Here is a 26,448-nt window from a genome sequence, read left to right on the forward strand (position 1 = left end):
TAGCCACATTTTCTTTATATTATTGTTATCAATTAAATATTCTAACTAGAAATATGGAAAACTAACAATATTATATTTAAAATGCATCTCTGGCTGCCAAACGTAAAAAATATTCAAATATTTACATATGAAAAACCTGAAAAATTGTCAGGTGGAAAAAAAAAATGGGGTATAGACCTGGGTGCCAACCTATAGTTAGTCTCGTGATCAAAAAATTCGATTTGGGCAACCTAGTGCAGTTGTATGTATTTTTTTACGGACGCATGTTTGTGTGGGGGTAGTGTGTGCATGTGTAGGCTATGTATTTACCTAGTTGTACCTAGTTGTATTTTACGGGAAGGGGAGCTATGCTCGTGGGGTCCCGTCTTCATATTTCATTTTATCTAAACTATTTTTAAATTCATGTATTGTTTTTGCACACACCACTTTCTCATCTAACTTGTTCCAACTGTCTATTACTCTGTGAGGAAAGCTGTTCTTTTTCAAATCTCTTCTATAGCTGTCTTTTTTTATTTTCTTTCCGTGTCCTCTTGTATTTCTGTCATCCCATTTTATCAGATTCTCTCTATCAGTAATTTCTATGCCTTTCATGATTCTGTAAATAGCTATCAAATCTCCTCTCTCTCTTCTTTGCTCTAGTGTCTGTAGTTTAAGTTTTTGTAGTCTCTCTTCATATGATAATTTTGAGAGTGTTGGTGCCAATTTTGTAATTGCTCTTTGTATTCTTTCAAGTTTTTTTATACATTTTTTTGTACTTGGTGACCATATCGTTGCTACATATTCCAATCTTGGTCTTATCAGGGTGATTAGGATTTTCCTCACCATTTCTTCATCCAGGTATGTAAATGCCACTTTGATTGTTCTTATTAAATTATAAGTTTCTCCAAAAATCTTATTTATATGTTTCTCAGGTGACATATTATTCATAACAATGACTCCCAGGTCCTTCTCATTTTCTACTTTTTTTATTCCTTCTTCTCCCAAATTATATGATCCTGTTATTCTGTTTTTGCTTTTTCCAAATTCCATTATACTACACTTTTTTGTATTGAACTCCATCTCCCACTTCCTACTCCATTCTTGTACTTTATTTAGATCTCTCTGTAATGATTCACAATCTTCTTCAGTTTTCACTCTTTTCAGTAGTTTTGCATCATCTGCAAAGAAGCTCATATAGCTTTCAATTCCTTCATCCATATCATTAATATATATAGCAAACATTATTGGGGCCAGAACTGTTCCCTGCGGGACACCGCTTATTACTTCATTCCATTTTGAGTGCTGGTCTCTTATCACTACTCTCATTTTTCTTTCTTGCAAAAAGTCTTCCATCCAATTTAGCAATTTACCTTGTATTCCTCCTTCAGATTCTAATTTCTTAAGCAACTTCTTATGTGGTACTTTGTCAAAAGCTTTTTTTAGGTCTAGAAATGCACAATCAGCCCATCCATCTCTTTCTTGTATTATATCTATTAGCCTTGAATAGAAACATATTAAATTGGTGACGCATGATCGTCCTTGTCTGAATCCAAATTGCCTTGGATTTAGTACATTGTTTTTTTCCAAGTATTTTACCCATCTACTTTTGATCATTCTTTCACAAATTTTTGCTATTGTACTTGTTAGAGAGACTGGTCTATAGTTGTAGGTTCTTCTTTATTTCCTCCTTTATATATAGGTACTATATTTGCTTTTTTCCAATCTTCTGGAACTTTTCCTTCTTTTAAGGAACTGCTTATTATGCTATGTATTTTGTCTGCCAGTTCATTCCTGCATTCTTTCAGAATCCAGTTTGCTATTTCATCTGGCCCATGCGATTTTCTGACATCAAAATTACCCAAGTGTGTCAATATTTCATTCTTTGTTACTTCTATTTCTTCCATAGGGGGGACTTTTTCTTTCCACTCAATCTCTTCAGGTTGTATATTTTCCCTTGTAAACACTGATTTAAAATGTTTGTTCATAATTTCTGCCATTTCCATTTCCTCAGTGTATTCAACTCCTCCTTGTCTTAATTTCTCCAAGTCTTGTTTGTTTTTCAGTTTATTGTTTACAAATCTGTAGAATAGCTTTGGTTGATCTTTACACTTTTCTATAACATCTTTTTCATATTTTCTTTTTTCCTCTCTGCACTTTTGTACATATTCATTTCTATAACCAGTATATATTTTCCATTTTTCAGGTCTTCTGTCTTTTTTTCCATCTGGTCCAGGCTTTGTCTCTTTTGTCTTTTAACTCCCTACAACTTTTGTTGTACCAGCATTTTACATATTCTTTTTCTTGTCTTGGGACATACTTTCCCACTCCTTTTTTGTAAATTTTTGTCAAAATATCCCATTTCTCTTCCACTGATGTTTCTTCTTTGTATATTTCTTCCCAGTTTTCTTGTTGGAAGAATTCTCTTATTTTATCAAAGTTTGTTTTTTCATACATCATTCTTCCTTTTCTATATTGTTCATTTCTTTTCATATATTTTTCTTCATTAAGTTCCAGTTCAATCAATATGTGGTCACTTTTACCTATTGGTGTTTTATATTCAATCTTGTCCACTATTCTAGGTTCAGATGTAATTATTAAGTCTAGCCTCGATGGTTCTTCTTCATTTCTATACCTAGTGTTCTCCTGTATCCATTGTGTCATTGAATGGTCAGTAACCATCTCAAGTAGAGCATTTCCCCATGAGTCATCACCACTCTTTACTGTCATTTCTTCCCAGCAGATTTCTTTGCAATTAAAGTCGCCCATCATAACTATTCTTCCTCCGTCTTCTATTATTTTAGTTAATGCTATCTTTGTGTCCTCTAACATACTTTTATGTTCACTCTCCTCCCATGAGGCTGTTTTCGGAGGCACATAATTGATCACAAATTTTCTGCTCTTCTTATCTCGGTCTTCCACTTCTATCATAATCATCTCTACTGTATTCTTTCCATATATGACACCTTTCACGTTTATATCCTTCTTAGTCAGGAACATAACTCCACCCCCTTGTTTTTTCTCTCTGTTTCTAATCCAATAATTGTATGCATCATGTCCTACACTGTTGGGTGGTAGTGGGCCTTTTAATTTTGTTTCTACAATTCCCATTATGTCCGGTTCTTTTTCTCTCAAATAATCATTCAGTTCATTCAATCCTGTTATCAATCCATCTATATTTGTGTAAGACGCTCTTAGTTTTCTGCCACTTCCATTGTGTTCTCTGTTTCCCTTATGTTTTTCTTTAGTATGTCGAACTGCTTTATTTTCATGTTCACTACTCTCCAATAGAATCTCTCTTTCTCTGACTCCGTTCTTTCCTCGTTTTTTGCCTTAGCTTCAAGTCTTTTCTGCTTTTCTGCCTCTCTTTCCTCCTTATTCATTTCTCTTTTTATCCATACCTTTTTATATTGATCATTTGTTGCTAGTTTCCCTGTTTTGGATAGAATTTTCTCTGCCGTTGTTTGTGACCTGAATTTAATCTTAATTGGTCTGGTCTTATCTGTACTATATTTTCCGAGTCTGAATTTTTCATCAATTTCCTTTATAATTTCTGGTTCATCTTCCTGGACTAATTTTAATAAACTGCTTACTCTTTCATTTTCCTCCTTGATTCTTGCGGTTCTATCTGGGTTATGTTTCTCTTCCATTCCTAATATAATTATACATTTCTTTTTGTCAGCTAATTCTCTTACTATATTCTCCTTCTGTCTCATCACTTTAATAACTGAGTCTTCATTATGTTCTTTCAATTGCTGTTTGACTATGTCAGTGAATGAAACCTTATTCCCTTCTTGGGTTGTTCTCCAATTTTTAGCTTCTTTAGCTATTTTCTCTCTGTTTTCATTACTATTCTTCTTCAATTTCTCATTTTCACCCTTTACATTTCCTAACTGTCTTTTTAGGTCCTCTATTTCTTCAGTTAAGTTTCTGTTAGCCTTCTCTAGTTGTTCCAACCTTTCAATTCTCTGGAAAATGGAGTCAACATTACCTAACTTACGTTCCAAGTCCTCGATCACCTTATCAACTCTCTCCTCTAGTCTTATCAGTCCTGGGGGAGTGGGGGGGGGGGGGATTTGTGTCCCCCCCCACCCTCTTTAAATCCCTGGAACATATTCTCGTCACTTTCTACTGTATTGCTCCTCTCTATACTTCTAATCTTTACATTTTTATTAGACATTTCATCCTCACTCAGTCTTTTGTTTACCTTTCGCTTGTCTGGCTGGGCCAAGTCTACTCCCTCCTCATTTCCTTCCATTTCCCTCAGTAATCCCTCCCCTTTTCCTCTTTCCCTACTTTCCCACTACTCCACGAGCAATTTCCCCCCCACCCTGTAAAAACACTAGGCACTTCTCTTTGCGTTGGGATCCACAGACTTCAGTTTTCTTCAGAACGTCATCCAAGCCGTCCATTCGCTGAAGTGTATTTACCTAGTTGTATTTTACGGGAAGGGGAGCTATGCTCGTGGGGTCCCGTCTTCATTTCTCATTTTATCTAAACAATTTTTAAATTCATGTATTGTTTTTGCACACACCACTTTCTCATCTAACTTGTTCCAACTGTCTATTACTCTGTGTGGAAAGCTGTTCTTTTTCAAATCTCTTCTATAGCTGTCTTTTTTTATTTTCTTTCCGTGTCCTCTTGTATTTCTGTCATCCCATTTTATCAGATTCTCTCTATCAGTAATTTCTATGCCTTTCATGATTCTGTAAATAGCTATCAAATCTCCTCTCTCTCTTCTTTGCTCTAGTGTCTGTAGTTCAAGTTTTTGTAGTCTCTCTTCATATGATAGTTTTGAGAGTGTTGGTGCCAATTTTGTAATTGCTCTTTGTATTCTTTCAAGTTTTTTTATACATTTTTTTGTACTTGGTGACCATATCGTTGCTGCATATTCTAATCTTGGTCTTATCAGGGTGATTAGGATTTTCCTCACCATTTCTTCATCCAGGTATGTAAATGCCACTTTGATTGTTCTTATTAAATTATAAGTTTCTCCAAAAATCTTATTTATATGTTTCTCAGGTGACATATTATTCATAACAATGACTCCCAGGTCCTTCTCATTTTCTACTTTTTTTATTCCTTCTTCTCCCAAATTATATGATCCTGTTATTCTGTTTTTGCTTTTTCCAAATTCCATTATACTACACTTTTTTGTATTGAACTCCATCTCCCACTTCCTACTCCATTCTTGTACTTTATTTAGATCTCTCTGTAGTGATTCACAATCTTCTTCAGTTTTCACTCTTTTCAGTAGTTTTGCATCGTCTGCAAAGAAGCTCATATAGCTTTCAATTCCTTCATCCATATCATTAATATATATAGCAAACATTATTGGGGCCAGGACTGTTCCCTGAGGGAATCAGATTATTACTTCATTCCATTTTGAGGGCTGGTTTCTTATCACTACTCTCATTTTTCTTTCTTGCAAAAAGTCTTCCATCCAGTTTAGTAATTTACCTTGTATTCCTCCTTCAGATTCTAGTTTCTTAAGCAACTTCTTATGTGGTACTTTGTCAAAAGCTTTTTTAAGGTCTAGAAATGCACAATCAGCCCATCCATCTCTTTCTTGTATTATATCTATTAGCCTTGAATAGAAACATATTAAATTGGTGACGCATGATCGTCCTTGTCTGAATCCAAATTTCCTTGGATTTAGTACGTTGTTTTTTTCCAAGTAATTTACCCATCTACTTTTGATCATTCTTTCACAAATTTTTGCTATTGTACTTGTTAGAGAGACTGGTCTATAGTTGGTAGGTTCTTCTTTATTTCCTCCTTTATATATAGGTACTATATTTGCTTTTTTCCAATCTTCTGGAACTTTTCCTTCTTTCAAGGAACTGCTTATTATGCTATGTATTTTGTCTGCCAGTTCATTCCTGCATTCTTTCAGAATCCAGTTTGCTATTTCATCTGGTCCATGCGATTTTCTGACATCAAGATTACTCAAGTGTATCAATATTTCATTCTTTGATACTTCTATTTTTTCTATAGGGGGGACTTTCTCTTTCCATTCGATCTCTTCAGGTTGTATGTTCTCCCTTGTAAACACTGATTTAAAATGTTTGTTCATAATTTCTGCCATTTCCATTTCCTCAGTGTATTCAACTCCTCCTTGTCTTAATTTCTCCAAGTCCTGTTTGTTTTTCAGTTTATTGTTTACAAATCTGTAGAATAGTTTTGGTTGATCTTTACATTTTTCTATGACGTCTTTTTCATATTTTCTCTTTTCCTCTCTGCACATTTGTACATATTCATTTCTATAACCGGTATATATTTTCCATTTTTCAGGTCTTCTGTCTTTTTTCCATCTGGTCCAGGCTTTGTCTCTTTTGTCTTTTAACTCCCTACAACTTTTGTTGTACCAGCATTTTACATATTCTTTTTCTTGTTTTTGTCTTGGGACATACTTTTCCACTCCTTTTTTGTAAATTTTTGTCAAAATATTCCATTTCTTTTCCACTGATGTTTCTTCTTTGTATATTTCTTCCCAGTTTTCTTGTTGAAAGAATTCTCTTATTTTATCAAAGTTTGTTGTTTCATACATCATTCTTCCTTTTCTATATTGTTCATTTCTTTTGATATATTTTTCTTCATTAAGTTCCAGTTCAATCAATATGTGGTCACTTTTACCTATTGGTGTTTTATATTCAATCTTGTCCACTATTCTAGGTTCAGATGTAATTAATAAGTCTAGTCTCGATGGTTCTTCTTCATTTCTATACCTAGTGTTCTCCTGTATCCATTGTGTCATTGTGTGGTCAATAATCATCTCAAGTAGAGCGTTTCCCCATGAGTCATCTCCACCCTTTACTGTCATTTCTTCCCAGCAGATTTCTTTGCAATTAAAGTCGCCCATCATAACTATTCTTCCTCCATCTTCCATTATTTTATTTAATGTTATCTTTGTGTCCTCTAACATACTTTTATGTTCACTCTCCTCCCATGAGGCTGTTTTCGGAGGCACATAATTTATCACAAATTTTCTGCTCTTCTTATCTCTGTCTTCCATTTCTATCATAATCATCTCTACTGTATTCTTTCCATATATGACACCTTTCACGTTTATATCCTTCTTAGTCAGGAACATAACTCCACCCCCTTGTTTTTTCTCTCTGTTTCTAATCCAATAATTGTATGCATCATGTCCTACACTGTTGGGTGGTAGTGGGCCTTTTAATTTTGTTTCTACAATTCCCATTATGTCCGGTTCTTTTTCCTTCAAATAATCATTCAGCTCATTCAATCCTGTTATTAGTCCATCTATATTTGTGTAAGACACTCTTAGTTTTCTGCCACTTCCATTGTGTTCTCTGTTTCCCTTATGTTTTTCTTTTGTATGTCGAACTTCCTTAGTTTCATGTTCACTACTCTCCAATAGAATCTCTCTTTCTCTGACTCCGTTCTGTTCTCGTTTTTTGCCTTAGCTTCCAGTCTTTTCTGCTTTTCTGCCTCTCTTTCCTCTTTATTCATTTCCCTTTGTATCCATATCTTTTTATATTGTTCACTTGTTGCTAGTTTCCCTGTTTTGGATAAGATATTCTCTGCCGTTGTTTGTGACTTGAATTTAATCTTAATTGGTCTGGTATTGTCTGTGGTATACTTTCCGAGTCTAAATTCATCTTCCTGAACTGATTCTAGTAATTGGCTTACTTTTCATTTTCCTCTTTGATTCTTGTGGTTCTATCTGTGTTGTGTTTCTCTTCCATTCCTAATATAATTATACATTTCTTCTTGTCTGCTAAATCTCTTACTATATTCTCCTTTTGTCTCATCACTTTAATAACTGAGTCTTCAGTATGTTCTTTCAATTGCTGTTTGACTATGTCAGTGAATGAAACCTTATTTCCTTCTTGGGTTGTCTTCCAATTTTTAGTTTCTTTAGCTATTGTCTCTCTGTTTTCTTTACTATTCTTCTTCAATTCCTCATTCTCCACCTTTACTTCTCTTAACTGTCTTTTTAGGTCTTCTATTTCATCAGTTAAGTTTTTATTTGCCTTTTCTAGTTCTTCCAATCTTTCAACCCTTTGTAAAATGGTGTTCATATGACCTAACCTACTCTCCAAGTCCTCGATCACCTTATCAACCTTCTCCTCTAGTCTTGTCAGTCGGGGGGGGTTTGTGTCCCCCCCACCCTCTTTAAATCCCTTGAAAATATTCTCATCACTTTCTACTGTATTGCTCCTATCTATACTTCTAATCTTTACATTCTTATTAGACATTTCGTCGTCTTCGAGCTGGTCTTGCGGTCGCTTGTTTACTTTTCGGCGGTCTGTTTGGGCCAAGTCCTCTACTTCCTCATCACCTTCCATTTCCCCAGCAATCCCTCCCCTTCTCCTCTTTCCTTACTTTCCCACTACCCCACGAGCAATTTCCCCCCCACCCTGTAAATACAAAAAGGCACTTCTCTTTGCGTTGGGATCCACAATCTGCACTTTTCTTCAGAACGTTCTTCAAGCCGTCCGTTCGTTGAAAGTGTGTGTGTGTGTACATGTACATGAGTATGTGTGTGCATGTGTGCAATGCATTTGTGTTATTTATAAACAAACATGTTTGTGTGGGTAGGCCTAAGGAGTGTGTATGAGAGTGCGTGTATGTATGTCCATAGTTATAATAAAATGTAGTTTAATAACACAAATATACAGAGAAACCAAGCACTATATACATGAAAAAAACTGGTAACCACTTGTGTAAATAAACTATGCAATGAATCACTAACGAAAGTTACGAAACATACCGTCCCGGTACTTATCGGATGAGATGCAGAAGACCACTGACCAGCTGAGCAACTAGTCGGTTCGCCAGTTAGCCGGTTCGCCGAACTGACAAATTTGCGTGAGCCGGTTCTTGCGAATAGGTAAGAACCGGCTGAATCCCACTACTGCCTGTACCCCTAAGGGGTACAAAACCTTAAACCTGGGGGTATGAGACATGATGGCCAGTGCAATGTATTGTATACATACCATGAGAATGTATAATGTACTTGTCTTGTATCCTACTAATTGACATTTCTAATTTGAAATAAAAAAAGTACCTTTGTTCAGTAATTGAATTTATGTAATAATTTCTCAGCAAGGTTTGTATCACTAATTCTTTTCCTATGTTTGCATTGTATATAGATATATTGGATGGGGGTACGAGAAAATGTTCTGAGATATCAAGGGGTACGGACACTGAAAAAGGTTAAGAACCACCGATTTATACAATATGATATCCTTCTTTTCTATCCCCTAGTGTTGTTTACTCCATTTTGTAATCCTATATCTACATCAGACTTTATAGATTTAAACCTGGTCTTACGTTTCTTTGTGCCTTTCCTCTTCTAAACCTCTGATCAATCTTTGTATTTACCTAGTTGTATTCATACCCTCTGTCCTTGAATCTCCCTTTCTAAATATCCTATCTAAACTAGATTTCTATACTGTCCACCCTTTTGATATGTATCTGAGCCTCCAGTGGCAACAATATTTATAGTTTGAAACATGAGAACGGTAAACTTTTTTTTATATATTTATTTAGCTATTAATTTATTTACTCGTCTTATTTTTCTGTAGTGTAAATCTTTTTGTTTTTATAAAAGCGTGATTGTAATGATGAAATTTTGTGTATAAAGTGGTGGAGATGTCGACATTCGCCCAGCTACTGGTAGAGGTAAACGACCACGTACAGGTCTAAGATCAGCCCGACCACCTAGTGCCCGTCCTGCACCACCACGTGTTAGGGAGCGAAGGGAAATTCCACAGGAAGAACAGCCAAGGTGAAAAGAATACCTGTTTATTATTTTTTGTAGCAAAAATGGCATATTTGTTATGTTTGTATGACAGGGTCAAATTAACTACAATTTTTTTTTCTTTCTTTTTTTCTTTTAATGTAAATACAGACCAGGAACCAGCAAACCTGTAGCCAATGTGATCCTTGACCAGAGCCACAATGATGATGATGATGATGAGCACTTTGTTGTCGAAGAATCACAGCCTCTTGTGGAACCAGAATTTGTTAGTATTTCTTTTAGTTTTTACTTATCAGATATTTGTCACTGTGGCAGGTGTTTTAAACTGTACATGTAGACCCAGGTTTGAATCTGACATCATTATAGACTTTCTTCTGAAAAGGATAATTTTCTCCTCTTGGGTTTTATCATGGCTATTAATGAGGACAGAGTGAGATATGAGGAGGTGAGGAGGAGAACAGGGGTGGTAAAGGAGTTGGGAGATAGGGTGGATGAAAGAATATTGGGATGGTTTGGACACATGGAAAGAATGAGTGAAGAAAGACTAGTAAAAGAGGTATGGAAGGCAGATCTGGCGGGAGTGAACATGAGGGGGCGACCTAGGATGAGATGGATGGATGGGGTGAAAGGGGCTTTGGGGAAGAGGGGAATGTCTGTTTAGGAAGGATGGGAGAGGACAGAAGACGGGTGAATGGAGAATGGTTGTATATGGATGATGTGATGCATGAGGTGGAATGGGTGGGAGGATGGGGGGTGAGGTAGTATGTGTGAGAAAAATTTGATGCAGCCCGAAGGGATTTCTCCCCGTCTTCTCCTTTTCTGCATGAGGGGACAGAGAGGGGAGGTCGCCGATTTAATGAAGCGGCCTTGCTGTGGATGTGCTGCATCTTGCGACACTGGACAAGATGCAGGGATGACCTGTCATACAGGAGTTGCCAAGATAAGAGGGATGGTAGAGGGTGGAGGGGAGTGAAGTGTAATAGGGATGGAATGGGTGAAAATTGTCTTTATACCTTTTTCTTTTTGGCTACCTCCCTTTGGTACATGTATATATGTATGTATTAATGGGTGGTGTGACTCAATTCACCAATTTCCAAATACTACTAATTATTCAATTCACCATATTTGTTTTTTTCATTAGTTCTGTTCCTCCTCATATACACAATGGTTGTGTATGAATGATGCATTGATGCTAGCCAAAGATTTTCTCCCCATCTTCTCTCTCTTCTATGTGTTGGGTAAGGGAGTGTGTGTGTAGAGGGGGGGGGAGTGGTTGTGTGGATGATATCTTGACATAGCCCCGTCTTCTCTAATTTCCACACGAGGGGATGAAGAGGGAGGTCACTGATTTAGTGAATCTGCCTTGCTGTGGATGTGCCATGTCTTGCTGAATTGCTTCTGACCCAGGGCAGTGGGCAGGAGACAGATGACCTCCACAAAGAGCTAAGATGAGACAGAAACAAGGATGGTGGATGGGAGTGGAATGGGTGGGAGTGTGTGCCTTTGATTTGGCTACCTTTCTTATAAGGAGGAAGAATCCCTTGGTATATAGATCATACATACATACATACATATACCAAGGCTTTTTCCCCCCTTACAAGGGAGGTAACCAAAAAGGAAAAGGCATAAAATCATTCCCACACATTCCATCCCTGAATACACTCCACACCCCTCCACCCTCCCTCTTATCTTAGCACCTCCTGGATGACGGGTCATTCCTGCACCTTGTCCACTGCCCTGGGTCAGGAGCAGTGTCGCAAGACACAGAACATTCACAGCAAGGCCGCTTCATTAAATCGGCGACCCCCCTCTCCGTCCCCCCATTGCATAAAAGGGGAAGATGGAGAGAAATCCCTTCAGGCTGCATCAAATTTTTCTCACACATACTACCTCACCCCCCATCCCCCCACCCATTCCACCTCGTGCATCACATCATCATCCATATACAACCATTCTCCATTCACCCGTCTTCTGTCCTCTCCCGTCCTTCCTCAACAGACATAAAGGTATATAGAGAGATATGGTTTAATTCCATCCCTCCCTCCCTAAAAGGGGAGATAAAGGTATTATATATATTACGATGTGCTGGTGAGAGGCTCATGTAGATATTGGAGTAGAATACTGCCCCCCCCCTTTTTTTCCCCCTTCTCCTTCATTCAGTGGGCTGCATTTTGATGTGATGTGCTGCTCCATGGGAAAGCTTTTGGTTTCCAAGTATAGCTGCTCTATTGATGCTGTTTTAGTGCAGCCAATTATTGTTAATGCATTGTTTATTTATCTATTTATATATCTTTTCTTCTTAATTGTTGGATACCATGCTGTGGATGCATAGTTAGGTAGTTCTTACAAGTTATTTATATATAAATATTCAACAACTAGAAATCTCTCCAAATGGGAAGTCTTCAAATGGTGAAGTGAATGGGTTTGTTTCATTTCAGGGTTCTCCCGTTTTTGTACATTACCTCTCAAATATTTGATTATTCTGATGTCAACATTTTATTCTCAGAATGAAGAACCTGTCGGGGACACTCAGGGAGCTGCTGCAGTCATGGCAGCTATAGCCGATGGAGCAGACGGAGAAGGCGATGCTGGAGAAGCAGGATTGCTTGTTGCACAAATCCTGGAGACCAAGAAAGAACTGGAGGACGGAAGAAGAGCAGCTTATTCACCCGAAACCCCAGGGCATCGATCTGTTCATATTGTAAGGCAAATCTGGTTGTGCACTATCCAGTACAATTAGTTCTGGTTGAACCCATTTGCCGTTAGTTACTCTTTTCGTGTCCTCGCGTCTTCCCCCATATTCCCTTTCCTTTTCTCCCTATCTCTCTCATTTTATGTAATTTCATATTTGGTATAATCAATATACTCTAGGGAGTTCAGTGTATCAATACTTTTTGGAACCAATTATATCGTAATTTTTTGTTTGTTTTGTTTTCTTCTTCTTTATTTCAACATTTTGATTTCAGGAACAAAGTTTCTTAAGTGATGCTAACAGGAGAAAAGAAAGAGAGCAGATTCAGAAGGATGTCAAAGTACTTAGTGGATACATCCAGTCACTCACGAGATCCGTTAACCCTCTAGGTAAGTTAATCAACTAGAAATTATAATTCCTGCCTTTGTTTTCATTGACTGGAAAACTATGGCTCCTTGGTAGCCAGCAACAGTTTTTTGGCTCTCCCATGAATCTCTTTGGGAAGAACCAGTGGGGTGTTCTGTTTTATAGTGTAGACTTTTTTTGGCTACTAACTAATGTCTTCACAACAAAGTTATGTCGTAGCACATTTGTAAAATAATACCGATGACCCACTTTCGGAGAAGAATAAGCGAAAGTATAAAGATCTGTATATTTCGATCACTAACTGTGATCCTCTTCAGCAGATGTGAAAGATCTGCTGAAAGGATCACAGTTAGTGATCGAAATATACAGATCTTTATACATACATACATACATATACCAAGGCTTTTTCCCCCTTCCAAGGGAGGTAGCCACAAAGGGAAAGGCATAAAAACACTCCCACCCATTTCATCCCTAAATACACTCCACACCCCTCCCACCCTTCCTCTCATCTGAGCACCTCCTGGATGACGGGTCATCCCTGCACCCTGCCCACCGCCCTGGGTCAGAAGCAGTGTCGCAAGACACAGTACATCCACAGCAAGGCCGCTTCATTTAATCGGCGACCCCCCCTCTCCGTCCCCCTTTGCATATAAGGAGAGGACGGGGAGAAATCCCTTCGGGCTGCGTCAAAATTTACTCACACATACTACCCCACCCCCCACCCCCCCGCCCATTCCTCCTCATGCAGTCACAACATCATCCATATACAACCATTCTCCACTCACCTCTGTCTTCCGTCCTCTTCCTTCCTTCCTCAACAGACATTCCCCTCTTCCCCAAAGCCCCCTTCACCCCATCCATCCACCTCATCCTAGGACGTCCCCTCATGTTCACTCCCTCCACATCTGCCTTCCATACCTCCTTTACTAGTCTTTCTTCACTCATTCTTTCCATGTGTCCAAACCATCCTAATATTCTTTCATCAACCCTCTCTCCCAAATCCTTTTTCACCCCTGTTCTCCTCCTCACCTCCTCATTTCTCACTCTATCTAGCTTAGTAACCCCCACCATACTTCTCAGACACCTCATCTCAAACACATTCAAACTCCTTCTCTCTTCTTCTCTTATGTTCCACGTTTCTGCCCCATACAGTGCTGTTGGCACAATCACTCCTTCATACAGTCTCCTCTTCGCATCCATTCCCAAATGTCTATTTCTCATTACACTCTTTAAACCACCAAGGCATTTACTCGCTTCTCTCAATCTACATTCTACCTCCACCTTCACTCCACCTTTTCCTGCTACACTTGCACCCAAGTATCTAAAACTATCCACTTCCTCCAGTCGCTCTCCCTTAATGTTCACTTCCAGTCTACTGCCACTTTCACCCCTTGTACATCTCATCACCTTACTTTTACCCACATTTATCTTTAGCTTTCTTCTATCACATACTCTCCCAAACTCTGCCACCAGCTTCCTCAATCCCTCCTCTGACCCTGCCACAAGCGCAGTGTCGTCCGCAAACAACAGCTGGCTCACCTCCCACTTTTCTCCATTTTCTTTAACCATCTCCAATCCCTGACTCACTACCCTAGCATTCACCTCTCGCACACCACCCCATCCATGTATAAGTTGAACAGCCAGGGCGACATAACGCATCCTTGACGAAGTCCCACCTTTACTTCAAACCACTCACTCTCTCCATTTCCAATCCTAACACATGCTCTACTACTCACATAAAAACTCTTGACAGCTCCCAAAAGCTTTCCTCCTATCCCATAAATCTGCATAACCTCCCACAGTGCCTTTCTGTCTACCCTATCATAAGCCTTTTCCAGATCCATAAAAGCCCAAAAAACATCCTTCCCCTTTCCTATAGCTTTCTCACATATCTGTCTTACCACAAAGATCTGATCTACACAACCTCTACCCGTCCTAAATCCACACTGTTCCTCACCAATTACTCCTTCTGTTCCTCTCCTAATCCTCTCAATTAAGATTCTCCCATAAGCCTTCCCTACTACACTCAACAGGCTAATCCCTCTGAAATTACTACATTCACACTTGTCCCCTTTTCCCTTGTAAAGAGGAACTATACAGGCACTACTCCAGTCCTCCGGTACTCTACCCTCTCTCCAGCAAACATTAAATAATCTCACCAACCAGTCCACCATCACTGAACCTCCCTTTTTCAGACATTCTGCATGACATCCATCCAGACCAGGTGCCTTACCTGCTTTCATCATCTTTACAACTGCCTTCACCTCATCCTTCCTTATTTCTCCTCCATTCTCCTCACTCATCACTCTCATTTTCTTCGTATTTCCCACTGCAGCTATCTTTCCTTCCCTATCCTCCTTCACATTCAGCAACTCCCTAAAATATTCTGCCCATCTTCCCCTCACTGCCATCTCTTCCATTATCAACTCTCCATCTGTACCTTTTACCTTTTCTTCCCTACTTGATTCGCCTCCTCTTCCTCTCTTAATTTCTTTCCAAAACATCTTTTTATTACTTTCAAAATTTTCTGTCATACTCCTACCCCATTTCACATCTGCTCTCCTCTTTGCCTCCTTTACCTTTTGCTTTACTTCTCTTTTCTTTTCTTTGTACGTCTCATATGACTCCCCTGTCCTCTTTTGTAACCAATCTGTGAATGCTCGCTTCTTCTCTTCTACAACCTTCTTTGTTTCCTCATCCCACCATTCACTACCCTTTCTTCTATTTCCCCCTGTCCTTCTTGTTCCACACACCATCCTTGCACACTTTAAGACTCCCTCCTTGAACCATCCCCATTCCTCCTCGACACCCATCTCTGCTCTATCCTTTACTCCCTCCCACTCCTCCTTCAGCTTCTTTTCGCTTATTCTTCTCCGAAAGTGGGTCATCAGTATTAATAATGTCTTGCTACATTGCTTCTGACCCAGGGCAGTGGGCAGGATACAGGGATGACCTGTCATCCTCGAGGAGCTAAGATTAGAGGGAGGAAGGGGTGGTGGAGGGGAGTGGAAAAGGTCGGAGTTGGTATGTGCTTTTTCACATCCCTACTTCCCTTATAATGGGGAAAAAGCCTTTGATATATAGAGGGATAGATAAAACTAATAGGAAATGAGCAGTTGCCATTTACAGAAAAAATAGCCCCGCACTAATGACTACAGTCAAAATTTTATTATAGAAAGATCTATTGGAGGCCCTGAGAGTCATTGTTAGCCACTTTGGAGACTGTAGCTACATGTTACAAATCAGTAAAAATTAAGGCACCCGTTATTATTGCTCTGGCTAATATTAGACAATTGTACTCAGTCAAAGAACATCGGTTTATTGATGGAGTTAAAAAAAATGCATTGTGTGATATCTAACAGATTTTTATTTCATTCTTTGCAGCTAAGATGCTGGACTACTTACAAGAAGACTTAGATTCAATGCAGAAGGAGCTGGATATGTGGAAGGATGAGAACAAGAGTCTATCTCAGACACTTAAGAGGGAACAAGGGTCAGTAATTTTTGTACATGTAGCACAAAGCTAAAACATGCCCACAAATATAATAGCTGTCTTGAGACATGACACGTTTGGAGAAGAGTTCAAATGATCACATCACTAAGGAAATCCGAAGAAACAAGTATTGGGTTTTGTTGCTGGTAATTTCCTTTGTTTTTTAGGAATTTGCCCCTTGGGGCTCCAGGGAGAAGGAGGCCTAGACACTCTCCCCGTCCCTTTCTTCTCGCCTCTTACGATCCAAGTGGGAGACTTGGTGGCAGTATTCTTTTCCCCACCACAGGGAAATCCCCCAATCAGAAAGAGAATACTCAGAGAAATGGTACAGGACAGCAACAAGGGGTTGGGGGACAGCATAACGGAGGGACAGTCATAGTATAAAAGTGTCATCATTTCTCTATGAACAGAATTTCTTCTATCATAGACAAAATGATGTGTGGCTCTGGTCCGTAGGGGCGCCCCATATATAATGTGTGAACAACGACTAGTACAAGAGGTATGGAAGGAAGATGTGGAGGGAGGGTACATGAGGGGACGTCCGAGGAGGCGGTGGATGGATGGGGGGAAGGGGGCTTTGGGGAAGAGGGGAAGGTCTGTTGAGGAAGGAAGGGAGAGGACGGAAGACAGAGGTGAGTGGAGAATGGTTGTATATGGATGATGTTGTGACTGCATGAGGAGGAATGGGCGGGGGGGGTGGGGGTGGGGTAGTATGTGTGAGTAAATTTTGACGCAGCCCGAAGGGATTTCTCCCCGTCCTCGCCTTATATGCAAAGGGGGACGGAGAGGGGGGGTCGCCGATTAAATGAAGAGGCCTTGCTGTGGATGTACTGTGTCTTGCGACACTGCTTCTGACCCAGGGCGGTGGGCAGGGTGCAGGGATGACCCGTCATCCAGGAGGTGCTCAGATGAGAGGAAGGGTGGGAGGGGTGTGGAGTGTATTTAGGGATGAAATGGGTGGGAGTGTTTTTATGCCTTTCCCTTTTTGGCTACCTCCCTTGGAAGGGGGAAAAAGCCTTGGTATATGTATGTATGTATGTTGCTGGTAATTTGCCAGCACTTCTGGTCATGTGATCAATAGCACACCATTGCTGGGAAATATATTAGGTTCATAGGAATGTTGATATGTCAGGTGTACATGGAATGAGGTAATCATAGTTTAGAAGGAAGTCCCATCTCTTTAGAAAAATGTGTACATAAGATAGAGGCATGTTAATTTTCCTAAAAAGATGTGTGATCATTATACAAGGGGGGAGTGGGGCAGTAGGGAAGTTGTAGGTTGTTGTAAGGTATTATGTAAATAGGTTATTTACCTAGTTGTATTATACAGGAAGGGTGCTATGCTCGTGGTGACCCGTCTTTGTATCTCGCAGTATCAAGTTTTTTCTTAAAATCTTGAATAGTGTTTGCACACACTGTTTCTTTGTCTAATTCGTTCCAAGTATATATCACTGTGTGGGAAGCTTTTTTTTTTTTTTTTTTTTCTCTCCACATCTCTTCGGTAATTTTTTTTTTTTTTTTCCCTTTCTTTTTTAGTTTCTTTTCATGTTCTCTTGTTTTTCCATTGTCCCATTGAAGTAAGATGTATGATATAGCAAAGGAGGTAGCTGGGAGGACCATCAATAGTCACGAGATGGCCATGGATAAGACAAGACTGTCTTGTTCTTAAATGTATCAGTGGTATCTCAAAGTGCAGGTGGGAAGAGGGTCACAAATATACAAATGACTTGATTATTTTTACACGATTTGTGAGGTGTTTCTCCGAGTATTTTTGCCTTAAGTTTTGTTTTGTGGACCAGTGGGGTAGAAATCTATTTCAGATAGTGAGGTGGAAACACAGATTGATGCTGCATAATATTGGTATAATACTGTTTATTACTCACTGTCATAAACCCTTTAACCTATCTACCCCTCACATCACAACACAAACCCTGCCTACTAAATGCAATATAAAAACCCTCAGCAGTATTTTAATCAAACATCTGTAATAACTGACTCACCAGTACCCCACAATACATTTCTATAAAAACACGTTCAGATTGCAAAACAAGCACTCCACAGAATGCTACCAAACTCACCCAAAAGTCAAACCAGCTGAAAAAACTAACTTCAAAGACAAGTAAGAAATGGAATGGCATGCCTGTGTTCAGATCAACACCCCACACCAAAACAGTACCAGAAAGATGCCCATTTGTGCAAGTGGTCACCAGAGATGACTGGTGTAATTGGTAAGCATGCCCGCCAAGACAGTGGGAAGTCCTGGGTTTGTTTACTGGGTGGTGGCAGATTTCCAGTGACGTATAAGCCACCAGTCACTACAACCAGGACCAATTACAGGCTGCACAAATACATCACCTACAGACCATTTACACCATGAAACAAAAGTCCTCAAAGTCAAGGACCACCTCGACATGAGAGGCACACAAACACTTGCTGCAGCCACCACAAACACATCACACCCGCTACACTACATAGCAGAACACCCACACACACCAAGAAACATTAAAACTACACCCAAAGACCTTTATTACGCACAGATACTCTCTTCTCTTCCTCCACAACCACCAAATACCAGCCTCCGGAAACATATTCATAATCATATCACTCACCGCTCCATTAACACACTGAAAGACAACACACTGCTGCATGCCAGACCCCCTGATATCCACCCTTCTGAATCCTCTCTCCCACGAAAGGACAGAGTCCACTTGGCCAGACTGCGATGTGGTCACCACCCAGCACTTCTAAGCTACCAGAAGAGGCTGGACGACCGTGTTGTGAACAGCTGCCCAGGATGTAACACTTCACCCCATACCATACAACACATAATGGAAGACTGCATTATACACAGTCATGCACGCAAACAACACAACATACACTCTATAAAGGATTTGTGGGAAAACCCAGTTTCGGCTGTGGCCTTCCTTGGGGAGACGGGACTGCTCGGACAGACAGTCTAGGGAACGACAACAACAACAACAACCAGGACCAACTAGTACTTGCTCATGTAACCAAAGCTGCTCTCAGGGATCTGTGCCACCCACATGGGTGAGAAGGGATTCTTGTGGTGGTTTGGTCCCCTAACTCTCTCCATGCTGGGGTTAGTGGGTGGTCCCATGACATGGGCACTGCCATACCAGACAACTGTCCAGGATGTAACACTTCACCTTGTACACACATGACAGAAGACTATATTGTACACAGTCATGCATGCTAATAACACTATAGTGTTAATAGTATGCAAGACTGTAAGGGATTTATGGGAGACTGGATTGCTTAGCTACAGTCTAGGGAATAATGAAAACAACCAGGACTAACTCCACCATAACCACTACCACAGTCACCATCATTATTCCTCCATGTGTATTATGCACAAGTTTAGTTTAATGGGATTCCCATTATGAATTAGGGCATTACTTGCAGCAAAGGTCAAGGGGATGGCAGTTCGAACCCTGCCACTGGCAAAGTTGAACCAAGGGCATGGTTCATTAAATTCCATGCTACAAATTTAATTTTTTTTTTTTTTTTTTTTTTTTTTTTTTGTGAAACAAACAAGATTTGCACAAGGAGCTAAAATTTAGTGATCTTCGATTAAACTGTATTTACTAATTTTTACATTTTTCATTTCATTTCACGAGAGGTTTGGGTGGGGCCTTGAAAAAACTCATGCAATGGACCATCTGGTTACCTAAGTGAGCAGGGGCTCAGAACAGGTTAAGCTCATGTATAAAGACCCTGTTGTATTTCTGTATCAGCCCCTTGATTATTACAACACTGTACCATGATTTACACTTGTATAATGACTCTTCTTTTGACAGGATGATGGAGCAAGAGGTGGAACCCATGAAGGTGCAGCTACTCGAATTAGAGACGGCAGTACAAGACCAAAGAGACAGAATCTCCGCCATAAAATCACATATTCTCAGAAACCGTGACCGCATGAACATGATGATGGCAGGAATTAACATTACCGGATAATCTTGTGGCCCATCTCCGAGTGGACACAAAATGATCTGGAGACGTGGGTGAATACATTCATTATCTTTGTAATCTCAAGGAGGATTTTTCAAATGTGATAACTCGCTGAACAAAGTTACCGTAGTGACATTTCCCTTAGTTAACACTGCATTACTTGGGTATAGTCATACCTGCTTACATTTGTTTATAGCGGATCATCATAGAATATTGATGAAATCTGGGGACCAAATTTATTTTACTCTGTACCAACATAGATCCTATTTTCTCTTTGTTAAAATCTTCAAACACCATTTACCAATTTGATTTAACTATGTCTCATCTTTGTGGTTCATAGAATTCATGTTCATTTTGCACTGCAAAGCAAGTCACTAGGTCAAGTCTGTTGCTTGGTTAAGAAAATGCATACAACTCTAGTCACAATTTTTCAATAAGACAGTATCTTAACCAAGGTTGAGGCTGGCAGTAAAGGAGAGAATTAATCATGTAATGTGCAAAAATGCAGAGTAAATTTGTTACCCTGAGAAATATATAGATAGTAGGTGAGCAAGGCAGCTGGATACCAGTGATGTAAGTAAACATTGTGATACCATGAAAATCAGTGTAGACAAGCTAGTGGATGAAGTGGCTTTTGAGACCACCACAGCAACACATGGGGGATACCTAATGTGTAGTTCAAGTGGGTTCCAGCAAGTTAAGCGAGCACTGCAGAATAGGTTGGCAAAGGACATGAAAGGCAACCTTTACGCTGGAACAATCACGTCTAGTGACCAATGACAGGTACCCAATAATAGTTATCTTAGATGGACATAAGAGAATATCCCTGCCACCCCTCTACATAGTCCATCAACACCCTCCCCTCTGTCTGGAGGGGAAGTCCTGAGGGGCAGACATCATTTTCAGAGTGCCCCCCCCAAATCTTAACTGTGACTGTATTTCCTCCACTTCTTTACGGTAGGAGAGCCAACAAATAATTGCTTTCCTTTTACTACCACAAGCAGGTGATAGAGTTCCAATCTAACAGCGTCTCTTCTCAGTCAACGAAACTCGAGATAACTTATGTCTAAGCTCACAATTACATCAGTGATTCATATCCTGTGGTTCAAATGAAAACTTTATTAATGTATAGTCAAAATGCCTTAGCTCATTGCCAGACTGGTTTAGATCATTTTATGTAGAAAATATAACTCAGGAAACATGACTTTATGGTGCTCTTGATCCGTCCTTATGCTTGGCACCTGTCCTGGTGCAACAGCATGCCATACATATACAGAGGTCATGGCTCTTACAAAAATTTACTTAACCTATGAACCAATGGCCAATCAAGGCTTCAAAAAGCTTGTACACGTAGCTTATGATTCACGTATGCATTGGAGGTAAAGTTTTGTATGTGTAATCCCTTCCTAGAGACTGTCCCCACACTAAATACACAAATGTGGGAAAAACAAAAATGTTGGTGTTAAGGGTTGGTCAAGTTAGAAAATGCACCCCACCCCACACCCATTCTACATACATCGAAAACCCATTGCCCCTTCCATATCAGCACGTCGTGGATGAAAGGGCATCCCTAATCCCCCTACCACCACCACCACACTGCTTGGATCAGATGTAATACATAAAGACTGCATTTCCTCAATAGGGCCCAAAAGCTAAAGCTGGTTTACCCGAAATGTTTCATTATATGGCACCCCTTCCTTCATCCAGTTAAGAAACTTCTGGAGCAAAGGAGGACATCTCTTTATGCTGTCATTTGCTAATCTATATACAATCTCTACTATTCATTTCTATCTTTTGCACTCGTTCTTTCTTGATCGACCATGTCTACTAGCTTTCCACTCGCACTATGCCTCACCTCCACATTTTTCACTATCCATCCCTGTAACACCCACCATACTTAAACATTTCATCTCACACACATTCCTTCTCACCTCCTACAAATTAAGTCCAAATTTAGCAAAGGTGTGATTGTGTCCATGACACTTGAGTGGAGACCTGGAAATAGACCAGTCCATCAATCCATTGGCCCTGGTCTCATGAAATTTTGAGAGAATACTGAAGAAATTTTTAATGAACTAAAAATAAAAGAAAAGGCAAATGTACAACTCACTTTTACACAACTACAGAAACGCTGGAAACTAAAGTTCCTCAAGTATGAGAAGTATAAATAACTAATCCAAAGGCTAATATTTTGAGCTACAAAAACCAAGAGGCAGAATGATATTAAACAGAGCCACTCCTCTGATGTGGTAAAAGGCTCACACTTCAAATCGGCACAAGATGAGCTGACCACAAAGTTAAAAGGTGCTCTGTTCTAGTCACGTTCTGCATCATTTGGTGTGTACACGAGCATTTGCCATGAAAAAGACCTGGAGCAACGATGGGTACCAGCAACGGGGTGGTCTGACAGGAGAGAAAAGCATTCCTGCTGCCCATCACCTGTCAACACCCTCGCCACCATCTGGAGGTAAAGTCCTCCAGTTCTACGAAGCTGGCACTTCATCTCTGGACCAGGCCTAAGAGTCATCAACTTTCGACTCTTTTCCTCCACATTTTCAAATGAGAGCCAACTGACAGTTGCTCCCCTCTGCTATTGTAAGCCTGTGACAGAAACCTCCCACTAATACAAGGCTAAACTGTCCAATGTTTCTTACCAGAGACCTGTGGGAGGGACTGACGACTTTCTAGCCACCATGGGATTGCAGGTTTCTAATCAGCGAGACACTGCAATTATCATACAAGACCCACAGTCACCACATAGCATGAACTATCCATTATGCCTGCCTTCAGCCATGCTCAAACTTCATTTTCAGAAGACGAAGTTACCTGACCATACATTTCCTTGAGTAACTGGGTATGCTGTACCTCGATTTGAAAACTGTTTAAAGGAATGAATAGTTGGAGCACAAAGAACAGTTATTTGAAATACACCAAAAGCAAAGTTGAAAAATTGTACCGTTGCAGTCCAGTAATAATGAGGGTACAAGTGAACATGTTAACTCGAGCTTTTGAAGTTCATAGCAGTTAGCAGTAAGTGCAACTTTACAGTATGGAGCCAAAATGACATTGACTAAGATAATCATGAATTTGATGGGAACAAAGACCAAGAAAATAAATTATTGTGATGTAGACTAGCTATTGCAGTGTCACCTTTGAACACTGCATTAAAGCATCACAAGAATATTTTAATTAGCCAAATCACATGGCTAAAACCCCCCCCAGAATTTATAAATTTTTAGAAATCTAGCTTTTATGTTCTTACAATATAAATTATGGTAAAATGTCACCCATATCCCAAAACCAAGCTTTACTCATATACACATTTGTTCCTATTGAAGTTTGAGTCAAAAATCTAAATGGATCGTAAGTTCTCCAACTCCCTCCACCTCCCAGATATGTTCCTTATTCAGCTACCAGTTCTTGAACATGTGTATAAGCTTTCTTTTCCCATGGTTTTTATCTTGTTTACTTAATTTTTTCAGGCTTAAGACACCTGAATATAGTTCATATTAAACAAAATTTCAACCTGATGTTTCAACTAGTTAAATGTTCAAATTTAAGACCCGTTTTTTGTCAAACCAATCCCAGTGCCTTGTAAAACAAGGTCATGCTTACGCCACTTTTTTCCACCTATCTTGAATCTTCCCATCATTACTCCCCACCCTTCCTACACACATATCCACTCTTCCAATGATTAAGTTACTCCCTCCTTCCTTCCCTTTTATGCCACTGTATTACTGGTATTATTGTCAACTGCTCTTGTGAACACAACATTCCCCCCCCCCCACCACCACCACCAACCCCCATTCAAACTACCCTTTACTTTTGCTGGAAAAGTTTTGGTTCATTTTAGTTGCAATTAATTTGCCTGGATAGAGTATTGTACTATAATAATGTACAGCTCAATCTTTTGCCACAGTTTTTTGTGGGAGGCCCACAGCCCCAAACTATTCAGAAATGATTAAACAGAACACGACAAAGGAAAAAGTACAGGTTAAACTGCAAATGGGTTCAATTAAGACTGGCAACAAAAAGTAAAAATAAAAATACTTTAAAGCCCGCAGGGGTATCGTAGGAAGGTGCCATAAAATGCATTTTTATTTAACGTGCCCACCCCTTGGTGTGGTTACGTCACTCATGTATATAGTATATATTAGGAGTAACTTTTGTACAAAGCATCAGTGAAGGTATTTTCACCATGTGCCTATGTCTGGTATAACAGATTTGTAGGTATTCCTTCATATAATCTATTACCTGTTCACATAATTCTCTACAAAAATGTATTCTAGGATTAGACTTCTCAATGTTGAGTTGTATAATTAGCACAACTTTCATGTTCCTGTTCCATTTCAGTAATTGAAAATTGACTTCTCTCGTATTGAATCTCTTGTAATTTCGATTCATTGGCGAGCCATTAAATGAGATACATTTTGTTTGAAGTTTACAATGCATAACCACTATGTTTGAAAGAGGACATCCTAACAAGTTCTCTTGTATCAATTTTGTTTTTGCCATTCTATGTATAAAAATTTCCATTTCATTTGAATTTGACTAGTAGTAGACTGGGTGGCTCCTCTTTTTGGCATTTTGCTTGCTAATTCATATTTGCAAAACCACCAAGATAACTAAGGGTCAAATGTACACAAATAAATACGTCCATTTCCTGTATAGAAAACTGTGTGTACCAAGATTTACACAACCATGTGTCAGGTTGTCACATTGTTATAATAGGATAATATAGAGCACAGAAATGATGTATATTTTAAACAATATATGGGGCTCACAATTATCTTTTATTATTAATCCTACCATGGATGACTTGCATAAACATAACTTACAAAATTTACCTACACATTTTTTATTTTTATTTCTTTTAATCCAATACCTGAAGTATTACAACTTCCCACCAGCTATTCAGTGTATACTGTCAATGGTGACCATCTTCTGCTGAATTCACTACATTGCAACACCTAAAAGAAATTTTGTGTCGAGGTGCATGGATTAGTTATGTGCAAACTCCCCAGCTATAAAGGGTTACTTTTCATTTGTATCATATCCTTTTCACTCCATCCCATTTAAGCCTCGTGAAGACAACACCCAACTGCAGTCCTATTAACATTGACAGTTCATGGGAAGTAATATCAGACTTCTCCCAACTACTTCACTGTGCACGAAATTCACGCTTACACGAGTTCAAATATCATAGCATTTGCCGAACATGACCATGATTCACAATAGCACGTTTTGAATAACCCACTAGGTCATGTTGTATGCCAGGGTCTGGGAACCTAAACTATTCATCCCACAAAACCTGTTATTCACCCAACATGAACTGCATTCTGCACAACGGGCTAAGGAATCCAACAATTGTGTTGGTCAAGGTCCGACTTTATAGTAAAACTTTTTCATGCAGTTTTGTTTGGTCAGTATGGATCGGAGTCCTTACAGCTTCATCTTATCTACCTTGCCCTTTGTTTATCCCTGGCTTTCACCTCTGCCACTACATGAACTTTCATAAAGATGTCAGTCTTCATCCACTCTTGTAACATGATCAGTTGCAAACTTGTCTCAATACCTTTGCATATCCTACCATTTATAAAGACCCTGTTGTATTTCCCTTGATGATTGGAGCAATGGGGGAGGGGGGTTGCTAGGTGGTATTGGGGGGGGGAGCAACTAGGGGAAGGCTCCCCTTGCTAGGTGGTAGTGGGGGGGGGGAGCAACTAGGGGAAGGCTCCCCTTGCTAGGTGGTAGTGGGGGGGGGGAGCAACTAGGGGAAGGCTCCCCTTGCTAGGTGGTAGTGGGGGGAGCAACTAGGGGAAGGCTCCCCTTGCTAGGTGGTAGTGGGGGGGAGCAACTAGGGGAAGGCTCCCCTTGCTAGGTGGTAGTGGGGGGAGCAACTAGGGGAAGGCTCCCCTTGCTAGGTGGTAGTGGGGGGGGCAACTAGGGGAAGGCTCCCCTTGCTAGGTGGTAGTGGGGGGGGAGCAACTAGGGGAAGGCTCCCCTTGCTAGGTGGTAGTGGGGGGGGGGAGCAACTAGGGGAAGGCTCCCCTTGCTAGGTGGTAGTGGGGGGGGGAGCAACTAGGGGAAGGCTCCCCTTGCTAGGTGGTAGTGGGGGGAGCAATTAGGGGAAGGCTCCCCTTGCTAGGTGGTAGTGGGGGGAGCAACTAGGGGAAGGCTCCCCTTGCTAGGTGGTGGCAGGGGGGAGGGAGCAAC

At 40.0% G+C, this 26,448-nt stretch overlaps 1 protein-coding gene across 4 annotated transcripts in view; it reads left to right on the top strand.

Annotated features, from left to right (window-relative positions):
- LOC143032778 (TRAF3-interacting protein 1-like) overlaps window positions 1-25,019 on the top strand; it is a 45,954-nt gene extending 20,935 nt beyond the window's left edge. For all 4 annotated transcript variants that reach the window (XM_076197798.1, XM_076197800.1, XM_076197799.1 and 1 more), the window contains 6 exons: window positions 9,593-9,736; window positions 9,860-9,974; window positions 12,216-12,410; window positions 12,676-12,790; window positions 16,152-16,260; window positions 20,079-25,019. In XM_076197798.1, the coding sequence (XP_076053913.1) occupies window positions 9,593-9,736; window positions 9,860-9,974; window positions 12,216-12,410; window positions 12,676-12,790; window positions 16,152-16,260; window positions 20,079-20,238 (838 nt within the window). In that variant the 3' untranslated portion in view covers window positions 20,239-25,019. The remainder of the gene's footprint in view (window positions 1-9,592; window positions 9,737-9,859; window positions 9,975-12,215; window positions 12,411-12,675; window positions 12,791-16,151; window positions 16,261-20,078) is intronic.
- Window positions 25,020-26,448: the final 1,429 nt, after the last annotated feature.

This window comes from Oratosquilla oratoria, chromosome 14 (genome assembly GCF_046742065.1).
Source record: "Oratosquilla oratoria isolate Oo_2021 chromosome 14, ASM4674206v1, whole genome shotgun sequence".
NCBI lineage: Eukaryota > Metazoa > Arthropoda > Malacostraca > Stomatopoda > Squillidae > Oratosquilla > Oratosquilla oratoria.